Source organism: Capra hircus, chromosome 27 (genome assembly GCF_001704415.2).
Source record: "Capra hircus breed San Clemente chromosome 27, ASM170441v1, whole genome shotgun sequence".
Taxonomy (NCBI): domain Eukaryota; kingdom Metazoa; phylum Chordata; class Mammalia; order Artiodactyla; family Bovidae; genus Capra; species Capra hircus.
Window position 1 is genome coordinate 8,803,160 of NC_030834.1, and position 13,570 is coordinate 8,816,729.

General features: G+C 54.0%; 1 protein-coding gene across 4 annotated transcripts in view; it reads left to right on the forward strand.

Moving 5' to 3' along the window:
* Window positions 711-13,570, forward strand: part of ANK1 (ankyrin 1) — a 241,294-nt gene continuing 228,434 nt past the window's right edge. For 2 of the 4 annotated variants that reach the window (XM_018041978.1, XM_018041979.1), the window contains exon 1: window positions 717-959. In XM_018041978.1, the coding sequence (XP_017897467.1) occupies window positions 834-959 (126 nt within the window). In that variant the 5' untranslated portion in view covers window positions 717-833. Of the gene's footprint in view, window positions 960-13,570 lie in introns of all 4 variants that reach the window. The other 2 variants (XM_018041977.1, XM_018041976.1) reach the window with 2 other exon arrangements.

Below are 13,570 nucleotides of genomic sequence, written 5' to 3' on the forward strand. Positions count from 1 at the left end.
GCCGCGCCCCCGACCCCCGCCCGGGCCACGCGGGCCTGGCCTCCGCGCCCCGCGATGCGGTCGCTTCCGCCGCCGCTACCAGGCGCGCTGGTCGGCTGGGCAGCCTCCCCTGCGTCCCCCGGCTCGTTGCGGCGGGGCCCTCCGGCAGCTCCGGGCGGCGCGGCGGCTTTGTTCCCCGCGACCCGACGGCGCGGGGGCCCGTGCGTCTGGCGGCGGCGGCACTGCAGTGGCGGAGCCCGGCCGGCCCGCGCGCCTGCTGCCGGGCGCTCGCAATGCGCCAGCGCGGGCGCCGCGCGCGCCGAGCCTCGTCGGGCCGGCGGGGCAGCCCGGCTGCCAGCTGCCCCCGCGCCCTCCTGCGTTAACTGCTGGGGTCCGCCCCTCCCCGCGGCCCGCCGCCCGCCGCTCGCCGCAGTACGAGCCGCCTCCCCGCCCCCGCCCCCCGCGCCGCCGCCGCCGCCGCCGCCGCCGCAGGAGAGGGAGGGGGCCGGAGGGAGGGGAGGAGGGAGGCGGTGGGGCAGAGCCCAGAGCCCGTCCCGGGCGCCCGCCAGGAGCTCCGGCCGCGGCGGGAGGCGCCATCCGGGGGCCGCCGGGCAGCCGCCGCGCTCCTCGCCCTCAGCGCCTCTTGCGGCCGCGTCCCCGCCGACCCGGCCGCAGCCTCCCGCCGCGGGGAGGGCAGCGCCCCCCGCCGCCCCGGATCCCCCCCCGCCCCCTCCCCCCACCACACACCGCGGAGGGCAGACTCCGTTTTTCCTCCCCGGGAGGGTGTCGCCACCTGGATCGCCAAGTGCGAAGGGCCCGGGAGGCGGGGACCCACCGGAGCACGGTGACCGGCCATGGCTCAAGCGGCCAAACAGCTGAAGAAAATCAAAGACATCGAGGCGCAGGCCCTCCAGGAGCAAAAGGAGAAGGAGGAATCCAACAGGAAGCGGAGGAACCGCTCCCGTGACCGAAAGAAGAAGGTAAGGGGTGGCGGGTTGGGGGGGCGGGCGGCAAGCCGGGAGGCAGAGGCGCCCGGAGGTGGCCGCTGGGGGAAGGGGCGCGGCGGAGCCCGGAGAGACAGGGGGACGCGGGGCCCCGCGGCCGGTCGAGGCGATGTTGCCGAGTGCAGGGCGCGCGGGGCAGGAGCGGTGGAGGGAGAGGGCTTCGCAGCGGCCGGAGGAGGACGGGGCAAGGGGCTGGAAGGGCAGAGCGGGCGGCCCGGAGGCTGAGGGCGCGCAGGAGCCCGCCCGGCCGCGGAGACCTTTCAGCACCTTGGACAGACGCCGCGGGCCAGGCGCCGCCGGGAGGAACTTTTCGTCCCCCCGCCCCCCGTGGTCGGCGCCGGGTTGGGGGCTGCTCGCCGTCTCTCCCGGGCTTTCCAAGGAAGCCGCTTTGGGAAATGCGGCCCCGGGCTCCGGAGACCGCTCTGCCCGCCGCCTCCCCGGTGACCCACTCTCGGAGGCGCGGAGAGCCTCCTTCCCAGGTCTCAATGGTGGAGCCTCTGCCCTTTCCCCACCCTCCTTGAACCCCGGGAAGCACCTTGACTGACCCTGTGGGGCCCCGGGGCAGAACTGCTTAGCCTGATGGAGGCAGGGGACGGGTGGGCATTTGGCACCGTCTCCAGTTGGGGTCACTCAAGATGAGCAGCGGATGACCAAAAGAACTTCCCTTTGGAAACCGGCCCCAGGTGCTGTCCAGCCTGGCTCAGGGGCCTGGTCAGAGAACAGGTCTCCTTTTTGTGTAGGAGTCGGTTGGTGGTGGGGGCCGGGGCTGGTAGTGACAAGACAGCCCCCACAAAGACCCAGACCCCTTAGGGCAATTGCTGTCTGTTCAGCACTCTGGGTCTGGGGCCTTTCTACCCCCAACTCAAAGCACCCTTTAATAAAAACACCTTTGGTGAGAAATGCCTTCACTTGTGAAGGGAGGGAGTCAGTTGACTGGGCGAGGGCTCCAGTCGGGGTGTTTTGGAGGCTCCCATGGAGGAGGCCAGGCACCTATGGATGCGGTTCTTTGGGTTGGAGACGGGCCGAACTTCAGCTCCAGCAGAGCCGTTTTAACATGTGGACGGTGAGGTGGGGCATGGCCTGTGAGCCCATTGCCTGGGAATGTGGCCCTCGGGGTTCCAGGACTGAGACGCTGGTCTTGGTTGATTGAGAAGGAAACATTTTTTTTTTTTCTTGAAATTGGCTCCCTCTGAGAAGGAAGTTTGAAGCCTGTGGTTGAGAGCAGCGTGGGGACAGGCTGCCTGTGGGTCCTACTCCTCCTCATACCAGCCAGTTAGCAAGACCCACATCCAGCCAGTTCCTCGAGATGAAATCCAGGAGCAAAGACGTTCTCTGATTGCACCCCAAGTGGCCGGTGCGCTAGGCTTTCCTATATCCCTTTCAAAGGCAGTCTTCCTCCCCCACAAGGGATTGCCGTCTCATGTGTAAATCGTAGTTGCACCAAGGCACCACCACTTTAGCAGGACCTAAAAAGAAGCCTTCTCCAAGTTGACGGGGAGCGGGAGTTTGGGTTGGTGCCACTTAGAACGCTCCATCAGGCCCTTCTGCTGCATCTGAAATACTGGAGCCCAGAGCCCATCTTGTGAGTCAGGCCGGGGGGCAGTCTTGTTATATCTGACAGTGCTCACCCACTTTCTTGGCATGAATGTAAACTTCTCCTTAGGAAGGCATGTTCTCTATTTCCATCCCTGCCTCGTGCTTTAGGAGCCAAGCCCATCCTCTCCCAAACTGCTCACTCAATGTTTTTATCCCACTTTTTGCTCCCAGCCTCTTCCTTGATGCTCCTGAGACCATATATATATATATATATATATATATATATATATATAGAGAGAGAGAGAGAGAGAGAGAGAGAGAGCCAGAATCAAAACAAAAGTCTCCCTTTCCTCTCTTCTGAGAATTCTTTCCATTCACTGTAACTCCCTTCAGTATAACTCTGAATCCCAACTGCCTGCAAGACACACCTAGAAAAGTAGCAAGTCCAATATTCTTTTTGTTTCTTAATCTGGACATTCTTAGTCAACTTAATCTCCATGTCAAGTCTAGCTGATAACATATTCTGCACTCCCCCCCCACCGCCCCACCCCGCCCAACCAGTTGGGTTATTTTGTTTTACTAGCTGGTCACAGCATACTGCGTCAGTAAGCATTTGAAAATCTTCCACACAGATTTTCATTATTTTACGCAGTATCCTGGGTGCTAGGAGGGATACAGCAATAATAAGGAAAGCTGAATTCAAAGTGATAGCGATGCTGTAAACTCTTCAAGGGATTTTTGGGCTAGAGGGGCACTAAGGTATGAGATGAGGTGTTGGGGTGCTGTATTTGTGTTTCGTAATGCTAGTGAGTTCTTTTTGCCATCAGCCTGGTCTTGCGAGCCATTTCAGAGTGCCAAGTTAAAATTTATAGCAAAAGGCAACATCGCAAGAAGGTGGCAGGCCCTTGGGGAAAGGTGAGGGGAGGCACAGCAGAGCAGAAAGGCTGGTTGGAGAGGGCTGAGGACGCGCGTGCAGGAGCTGGTTGAGCAGATGGCCGAGGTGGGGGTGGGGGCCCAAGGGAGGGTTCACATAAGGTGAGGTCTTCGTTAGACCCATTTTTCAACGAACTCATGGTTTGAGGCGAAGTATGTTAAGACTGAGCAGCTGAGGGCTCTACCCTGGTCACCCCAGACTCGGGGAGGCTGTGGAACCACCCTCATCTCAGCACGAAGAAAGAATTCACACATGCAGATAGTCGTTTGATGCCAGTGAACCGGTAATTCAGGGGAGCGCGGAGCTCAGCAAGGGCATTCTGGATTTACGGAAAGGGAAGGCGTTTGTCCCACGGGTAACCTACTTATCGGGGTCTGACGGAGCAGAACCGCAGCGCTCCCCGTTTGTAGAAATCATCACGGTTGTAACTTCAGTGGTGGTTGCAGCTTTTACAGTTGCTGGTATTGTGTGGGAAGGCGCTGGCTGAGGGGTGCTGTGCAGCGGGCCTGGAGGCTGCTGTTGTGACGTGCTGACTGACACAGATAGAAACCACCTCGACGCAGGGAATTGAGCTCAGACTCTGTAGCTGGAAAAAGGCCTGCATTCTTCTGGGGCTTCATTCAGTTCTCTGCTTGTGCGGCATACGTCCTCATCAGATGCCTGCTGTTGGAACTGCAGCTTTTTGGAAAAATAAATAAATAAGATCCAGTATTTATGATGCTGACTTGCTAAGTCCCCTGCATCTGAAGATGGGGATGGAAGTAAATAAATTGCAGGGCATGTGTTAAGCAGGCATTTGCATTAAGAACAGCAGCTTTCTAGGGCTGAAGAAGCCTTGGGCATAAGGATATGTATGCTTTTTCTGCCTTCTTGGAGCTTAAGGTTGGGAGACGAGGATGAGGAGTTTGGAGACGAAGGTGAGGTGAGGCAGAATTCAAGAAAGGGGTGGGGTAAGTAGGAAGAGGGAAGGAGGCAAACAGAGAAGGGGGCTGGAATCTCAGCCCTACTTTAAGGGGTGACCCTCAGCCTGCAGCACCTGTAAGTGCCCCGGGTGGCATTTACTGAGCTTTCTCCTCGTCTCTTATTCTGTCCATCTCCTTCATCCTCTGATGTTGGTGAAGGAGGGGACCAGGCCCTGTTCACAGCTGTCCATCTGATACCCAGCAGGCATGCCATGAATGTGGGGGTGGGGATGGGTGGGTGAACGGGTGGGGTCTTATGTCTGCCTCTGTTCGCCCAGGTGGTTCTTGGTCATCGCTTGTGTTAGGTGAGCAGTGCACTCTTGTCTGTCTTTAGGGAGCACCTAAAGAAAGCCCGACTTTTCTTTCATTCCTGATCACTTTGCAAACCACCGGAGCCTTGTAGGCAGGCAGTGGAACCATCTAATTTTTTGGTGCAGTGATTTCTACCACCGAGCCTGCAGTTAGTCCCTTGCAGGGTCCCTGCTGCACTAAATGTCAAGTGAGTTTAGCCATTTGGAACAGCAGTGTTTGCAGAGGGCCCTGAGGAGCCCAGGTGAGGGTACAGAAAGGAAAAAACGGAAGCCCAGGAGCAGAAAGTGGCCATCTCTGCTTAGCTGTGCAGACAGTGTTGTCGGCCCTGCCAGCCTCCGCAGCATCCTCCGGGGCCCTGGGCCTTCCTCATGCAGCAGACGAGGCTCTGCTCCTGGACTGCGGAGATGTCTTCCATTGATCCAGTGACTGGAATCACAGGGAGATTTAGGGGGACCTGTGGGAGACTGTTGGCCCTGTGGGGTGGCCAGGGCTTATTCCCAGGAAGAGGGTGGGATGGAGCAGGGAGGCGTGGGTGAATAAGAATGGGATGAAGGGCAGGAAATTAGGCAGGAGGGTCCTGTGAACCCACATTTCCCATTTGTAAAGGGTCCCAGATGTAAACGTCTGCTGGTACCTTCAAGTGAATCTATACATTCAACCCAAGAAGAATGCACAGGATCAGAAAGAAGCACGTTCCTCACACATCCTTAAACCAAGGTCCTGCCATGAAATCACTGCAGTAGTGTATGTCGCCGTATGCCTTGATATGTGTATGTGAAATCTCCACTTGGCTTTTGGAAAGCATCATGATTGCATGTTCACTATTAAATGCACTCATTTATTTAGTTTTAAGCCTTTAAAATGTATCACGACTTGGGTAACTGCCACCTTGGTGTCTCTTATTTTAGTACCAGGGAGCCTCAACACAGGGACGTGGCCTTGCTCTTCTCTGGAGTGCTGGGAGGCGCTGGCACTGGCTGAAGATGCGAGAACTTTCCCAACTCGCTCTCTGGCCATCTCCCAATCCAGTCCTCCCTCCCTGCTGCAGGGGCAGTTTTGCTGGGGCCATTCCCTGGGGGCTATGTGACGTCACCCTCAACCATCCGCTAGACCCAGAGAGCAGGGTCTTATGGGCAAAGAAGGTGTTAGACCCTTAGTTGTATCCAGCAGCGTGTGGTTGGCGCATCATAGCCGCTGCTCAGAGTAGGTGGAGCGGCAGCTGAGATTCAGAACCTGGAGCAAGGGACCTCTTGCGAGGGGACCAGGAGCCAACCCTGGGACCCTTCTCTTGCTCGCTAGTTCTGCTTATCTCCTCTCAATATGACAAAGTTTATCTTTTCACCTCAGTCTAAGGACTTGCTTGTTTTTTTTGGAAAGAAGGGGGAAAGAGTTCTCCAGTTCAGTTCAGTTGAGTCAGACATGACAGAGCAAATGAACAACTGAACTGAAGGACTCTTCCTCCTGTCTTTCCATAAACACAAGCAAGCTTTAGTGAGTGGGTTCCACGTGCCAGACAGTTTTCACGTATGTTGGTTCATTCCCGGGCTTTGTCTCCGTAGGGTGAACTCATCAACCATTCCTTCCTCCTTCACCATCAAAGCCCATCACTCTTCAAGTTCAGTTCAGTTCAGTTCAGTCACTCAGTCGTGTCCAACTCTTTGCAACCCCATGAATTGCAGCACGCCAGGCCTCCCTGTCCATCACCAACTCCCGGAGTTCACTCAGACTCACGTCCATCGAATCAGTGATGCCATCTAGCCATCTCATCCTCGGTCGTCCTCTTCTCCTCCTGCCCGCAATCCCTCCCAGCAGCAAAGTCTTTTCCAGTGAGTCAACTCTTTGCATGAGGTGGCTTTCCTAAATCCTCCATCACTCTTTCTCTGCATTCTGGGTTGCCCCAGCCTTTGTTCTGGGTGTGTGTGTGCACGTGCATGCGTGTGTGTGTATGAGACGTGTGTTCTTATTTTATCCCTTCTACTAGATTATAAGCTCCTTGAAGCCAAAGCCAGTCTTTGCACATAACTGCTCAACAAATATTTATGGCTTGAAATGATTCAGGAGCTACATTTAACTGGTTCAAAAGTTTTTCCCTTGGTCTTTCTATTTGATGTTTGAAGAGTTGGCCCTATAGAGGTGGAACTAAGTCAATCTGGGGTTTCTTTTCCCCCTCCCTGAATTATTCCAACTAAGGCAAAGTCTGGTGCCATCAGTGTTTTGGTTTTTGGAAAAGGCAGATATGCTTTGCTTGGCTCCATCTCGCCATTCCTGGTTCTTGAAAAGCAGCTCAAACATCTACCTTGTACAGAGCGCTGGGCTGGGAGTCAGGCGCCTGGATTCTGGTTTCAGTTCTCGTACCTATTGGCCACCAAATTTCTTTGAGCCTCAGTTTTCTCATCTGTGAAATTGAAATGAGAATAAAGGAGGTGTACTTTGTAAACTTTAAAACTCCTGTCTATTTAAGAGGTTACAGTTAGTAACATAATAACATTTGTTAATTAAATTATTCTTTCTAATGAATTCAAAGCCAAAGCTCCAGCCTGACTTCCAGTGGTGATGTGAAATCTTGACATTGGCTTGGCAAGGCCAGCCCATTATTATTTCAGTGCTGGTAAATGAGAAAAAGGACACTTTAAATCATTTTCTCCATTTCATTTTCAGGAAAGAAATGAATTTCCTATTTTGACAAGATTTATTATTGCAGGCTTAGTTATCTCCATGGGTGCAGTCTACAACTTTTAGATGGGCTTTATTAAAGCCCTGGGTGACAATTACAGCTGCTTGCCAAGAGAGGCACATAAACGTGGTTCCTGAACTTTCTGAGAATACCCTCCCTGTTAGAGCCCTGGCTGGTAAACCTTGGGTGTGGAATATTGCAGACAATGAAACATGTGTTGTTATGGGCAGACTAGACTCCTCCAGGGAGGACCCTGTGCATCTCAGGAGTGTAAGCCCAGCACATCCTCCAGGAAAGGAGAACTTGCATGAGGAACCCTCAGGGATAAAGCAAAGACTGTGTTTTTGCTAAGGTAATAATACTTCTGCAGTGTCAGTTAATGCCTTTTTATCCGTTTCAGGGCATCCTTGACCATGACAGCTGCAAACACCCTTCTTTGCTTATCCGAGGAGGGTCTGTATGTAATGAGAGGCTGTGGGTCCTACGGGCATCATCTCGCTGGATCCTCTGGCAGCCAGTGACCTCAGAGCTGGGGCCTGGGTCCAAAACTCGTTCACAGGCCTCTGCACTAGGCTGCCTTCTTACCCGTTTGTTACATCCTCGGTGTGTTCAAGGCTACCAGGTGCTGGGAGGAGAGCCAGAATGCCGGTATTTTTCCTGCCTACGCGGGAAGGATTTGCACATTAGAGGGAAAGCTGCCAGTGTGGGAAGTAACCCGAGGAGGCTGAGAACAGGGGCTGGTGATCTGGGCTCAGGACGGAAGCACTGGCATCGGGATGCTAGGTGGGTGGTGGGGTCCACGGGCTCCTCTGAACATCCGTGGAGCAGCCCATGGGTTGGTGAAGACCCCATTAAGGCCTTGGGTTAAGACAAGGGGCCGGATGATGAGTGACTCCCAGGGTGGCCTGCTCTGTTTCCATCTCACCTGCCTCACAGAACGGTCCTTTCTCCCTTTACTGCCTGTTTTAGAGATTTCTCTTCCTACCGGTGGTACAAGTGGTGAAGAGTCCTCCTGCCAGTGCATGAGACGCAAGAGATGCAGGTTTGATCCCTGGCCTGGGAACATCCCCTGGAGAAGGAAATGGCAACCCACTCCAGTATTCTTGCTTGGAGAATCCCGTGGATGGAGGAGCCTGGTGGGCTATAGTCCATGGGGTTGCAAAGAGTTGGATATGACTGAGCATGTGCCCGCCACACTTCCTGCCACAGAGCTGGCATCTTCTCTGTATAATCATTAAATAACATGCTTCTACATGGAGTTATAGTGAAGACGTGTCTCCGTTTTCATCCATTCCCCCTAACTCTCTGGGACTTTTGCTTTCTTCTGGATACCCGTGAGGTCCTGGGCCTCTATGTGTAATGCTTGCCAAGACCTCAACTTGGATGTGTGGGAACAGAAACAGCAGGGCCAGACTCCTGCCCTGAGTCCCTCCTTGAATCTCTGCGGTTTCATTTTCCGTTCCTAAGACGTCCAGTGGGCTGAGGTGCCCATGAGGAGCAGTGCAGTCAGAGAGAAAACAGGCTCAAGAGATGAAAAGGCACAGACTAGCCTTAAAGTCGAGTTGGGAGAAGTCAGGGTGGAGTCAGAGGAAGCATCCCAGAAGAGGGAAGGAGAGGAGGCACTTAATTATGGACTGGCCGGAGCCGTGACGCCTAATCCAGTTCTGAGATGGAAGGGATAGCCCCAGACGCTCAGGGTGAGACCCGCAAGGAAAAGGGAGGAGAGAAAGAAACGGCCCCGGCGGTTCCCCCACGTTGCCAGGCTCAGAGCCACCCCGAGGAGAGGGTTTGTCACGGGCATACCTGCCCCACTGCCTCCCTGCAGAATCGGCCACTGGGGGTGGTGGGGCCAGGAGCCCGCCTGTCCAGTAAGGTCCCCCGGGTGATGATGCTTCCATAGAGCAGCGTGGAGGCTCTGTTCTAGCAGATAGACAGGAAGCAGCTGGTGGACGTGGCAAGACCAAGGGCGAATCGAACCAGCAGGTAAAGGGAAGAGAGGAGAGGGTAGGAGGTTTGTCTGGACTTCTTATTTGTTCTGTGTCCACTTTCCCAAAGGACGTGGGGAAGGAAGGGTTGACTTGCGCGCTGTGGCCAGTCTTGTGGGACGAGTAAGCCTGAGTAGGGTCTGGGGAGGCTCTCTGGGGGAGAGGCTGGGTCCTCGTGGACTGTTGAGGGTCAGCCAGGTGTTGAGGGACAGGCCATTCAGCTGAGGCCACAGCGAGGGTGGAGGGTGAGCCAGTGGGGTCTGGAGACAGAGCTGGCCTAGGACCTTTGAGCCCAGTAGCAGGAGCTGAAAGAGTGAGGTTGGGAGGATAGGGGGAGCTAGAGAGGAAGCTGAGCTGGGGCCAGGCCAGGGCCAAAGCCCAGAGGAAGCCTGAGGTCCTCCAGAGAGAAGCGTGCAAAGCTGCTGTGCTTCCAGGGCAGAGGTGGGTCAGGACAGGGCGGTCGCACAGCGAGCAGGGCACTGAGAATGCTGAGCAGTGGTCCCGAGGGGGGCGAGGTGGTCGTGCTCGGCAGCCAGTGGTGATGGAGCATGTGACAGACTGTAGACGTCTGGGTGGTGGAGGAAGTCAGTCTTTGTGAGTAATAAAGCGGGTGTGAGTAAGCAATCGGGGATGATGCTGTGGGTTTCTTCTGGACATATGTTAACACATCCACTTGTGTGTGATATGAAATGGCAGTGAGGCCTCGTATCTGACTTGGCGCTGGGGTGGTTAGTTGGTGGTGCCCTTCATGGAGCAGGTGAGGAGGAAAATGATGAGTCCTTTTTATGGGATCTACAGTTTGTTTAGTCAAGGCTATGGTTTTTCCAGTAGTCAGGTATGGATGTGAGAGTTGGGCTATAAAGAAAGCTGAGTGCCGAAGAATTGATGCTTTTGAAATGTGGTGTTGGAGAAGACCCTTGAGAGTCCCTTGGAATGCAAGGAGATCCAACCAGTCCATTCTGAAGGGAATCAGTTTTGAATATTCATTGGAAGGACTGATCCTGAAGCTGAAACTCTAATACTTTGGCCACCTGATGCGAAGACCTGACTCGTTTGAAAAGACCCTGATGCCGGGAAAGATTGAGGGCAGGAGGAGAAGGGGACGACAGAGGATGAGATGGCTGGATGGCATCACCGACTCAATGGACAGGAGTTTGGGTGAACTCCGGGAGTTGGTGATGGACAGGGAGGCCTGGTGTGCTGCAGTCTATGGGGTCGCAGAGTCGGACACGACTGAGCGACTGAACTGAACTGAACTGAATTGTTCGGTAGCTTTCAGGGGCTCATGTGATGGAGGGGGAGCTAATAGGAAGTGTTCCTCAATGTGGGGGGAAGCTGTCAGACTCCATGGGAAGGAGAGGAAAGGCCCTCAGTTCAAGTCTGAGCTCTCCCGCAAAGCCCTGGTGTGCAGAGCATCTGAGAGATTGCCTTAATTAAGGCCCGTGCACCTGACAAGCCTGCAAGACTAGGCTTGGGGGGAGTTCAAGCATTTGACTGGCGGATACTCACGTCTGCAGGGGAGGCACAGGGCTGAGGTGCAGTGGGGACAGGACTTGCCATCTCAGCTCCCCGGCCAGGCCTTGAATCCAGGCCTTTGGCAACGCAAGTGTGGAATCCTAACGCCTGGACCACCAGGGAATCCCCTCGTCACTTTCTTTTTTGGCTGGACCAGATCTTCATTGCTACATGGTGGGCTTTTCGCTGGTTGTGGTGGGTGGTCTTCTCACTGCAGGGGCTTTTGTTGTGGCTCGTGGGCTCTGGGGTGTGTGGACTCAGTAGTTGCGTTCCGAGGCTTTAGAGCACAGGCTCAGTAATTGTGGGCCTAGTTGGCCTGAGGCATGTGGGATTTTCCCTGACCAGAGATCGAGCCTGTGTCTCTTGCATTGGCAGGTGGATGCTTAACCGCTCGACCACCAGGAAAATCACTGCCACTCTTAAAGATGTTACCTTGATGCCATCACCCAAGTTGTGAAATGCTATGCATTCATTCGAAATGATGCTTAAGAGAACAGATTTTTAAGAATATGCTTCTAATAAAAAAGTAGGAATAGGCTTCAGCTGTAATAGCATTTAAAAATGTAATGTAATTAAAAGACAGAGAATGCCTTGCTTGTCAAGGAGGGTCCCAGGCATCCTCCGCTTATGTGTTTCCTGGAGACGGAAGCTGGCATGGATGGATGACCTCACATGCCAGTAAAGAATTCCAAGGTGATGTGGACTGGAGCCCAGTAGGTGACAGAATGTTCTGGCGCCAAGTGGAGCTGGAGTGTGGTCCTGAGAGTCCAGGCAGCTGGGTCTTGGCATGGGGAGCTGTCCATTGTAAACCAGCCTGAAAATGTATGTGTGTGTGTGTGTGTATTGGGTGGAATGCTCAATTCCACAGCCAGAGTGATCTTCCAAAAATGCAAATCAGATGTCGACACTACTGCCTTTAAATCCTTCGCTGGCTTCCTAATTGCCCTTAAAATAAAGTCCTAGAAGTTCACTCCAGCGTCCAAGGTCCCCAGTCTAGCCCAGAGCTGCCTTTCCTGTCTCATCTCTCCTGCAAGCTACACTCAGCTGTCCTCCGACCTTCTTCTAGGACTCAGGATATGTGTGTGCTCTCTGCCTTTGGATCTCCCATTGGCTGAGGTTTCGGCCTCAAGCATGGACACCGGCTCCACTGTCAGAATTCAGTTTCAACATCGCCTCACAGGTGCTAGATGAAGTTAGCCCATGGTGCCCAGTAAGGAGGCCAGGAGATTGTATGGACCACTCTGTATGCCAGGAGGGTGTCTTGGGTCAAGATGTCTGAGCTGTAGAGACGCAAACAGTGGCCTTGGATGGAGTCAGGTGGCCCAGGGACTGTGTCCCAGATGTTTGCTAACTGGGCGATTCTGGGCAAGGTTCTGTTTTCCTCTGAGTCTCAGTTTTGTCATTTGTAGGGCAGAGGAAATATCTACTGGACAACCACTCAGGGTTATTGGAAGGATTGAATGAGTTAATGTATGTGAAAGTGTTAGTTGATCAGTTGTGTCTGACTCTTTGCAACCCCATGGACTGTAACCCGCCAGGCTCCTCTGTTTGTGGAATTCTCTAGGCAAGAATACCAGAGTGGGTTGCCATTCTGCTTCTGCAGGGGATCTTCTTGACCCAGGGATCGTACCCAGGTCTCCCACATTACAGGCAAATTCTTTACCGTCTGAGCCACTAGGGAAGCCCCCAAGCACCCGACATACAGTTCACTCAATACCTGCCAGTCCGATGCCTTAGTTCCTGCTTGCACCCATCCCCCTACCCTCCATGGGGAGCAACCAATGAGATCCAAGGCATGACCCTTAATAGGCTCAGGGTTCCTTTCCAGAGATGACCATCAAGGATTCCTCTCAAGGTTAGTATGCTCATCCAGCATCACTGCCAATTTCTTAAATGAATTAAGAAAAATGAAGAAATGTGAGCCTGATCTCAAATGCCAGTGAAAGCAAAGAATCGGAAACAGCCCAAGTCAGAAAGATGTCCAAGTCTGAAATGTCAGTAGAGTTGTGTTGAATCTATGGAGGTATTACTTTCTCCTGTGGTGTGGAGGTTTGGCAGATGCATTCACTGCCCTTGGAAAGACGTGGTTTAGTCTCTGCCCCCTGGAAAACGAGAAGCCGATCCCAGCTCATGCGGTGTGCATGGAACCCTGTGCCCCTGTGGACGTGGAGCCGTGTCCTGGGAAACACAGTGCTGAAGCCGGACCTTGCGCTCTGCTATCGGTGGAGCAGACCATAGTTCAACGGTTGGCCTTTCTTTTCACGTTATCTTCTGGCTTGTGCGTGTGTGTTGTGGCCTGAGGACCTGATTCTTGAGCATATCTGCCTTTGAAGGACATCTGGGCTACAAAGGGTTGAGTCTTAGCACTTTAACCCACTTGTCGATGTTGCCTCACGCACAACAGGACTTGGAAGAGGCAGATGGAAAGAGTATCCTTCATGACTCTGAACCAAGATGAAAAGACTCTGTACCAAGGTGAACGCAATAACATCATTAGATTCTTCCGGAGAAGCATGTGAGGGTCTCTCCCGTGAACTCAGCTTCCTCCACCCAGTTTGTGCCTCCACTGTGCCTTCCGGAACCTCTAAGGCTGCCCTTCTAGTCTGGCCTACGTCCTTTCTCGTCATGAGCCCTTCCGGTTTCCTCTTGTCACCTTTAGACTGAAGCCA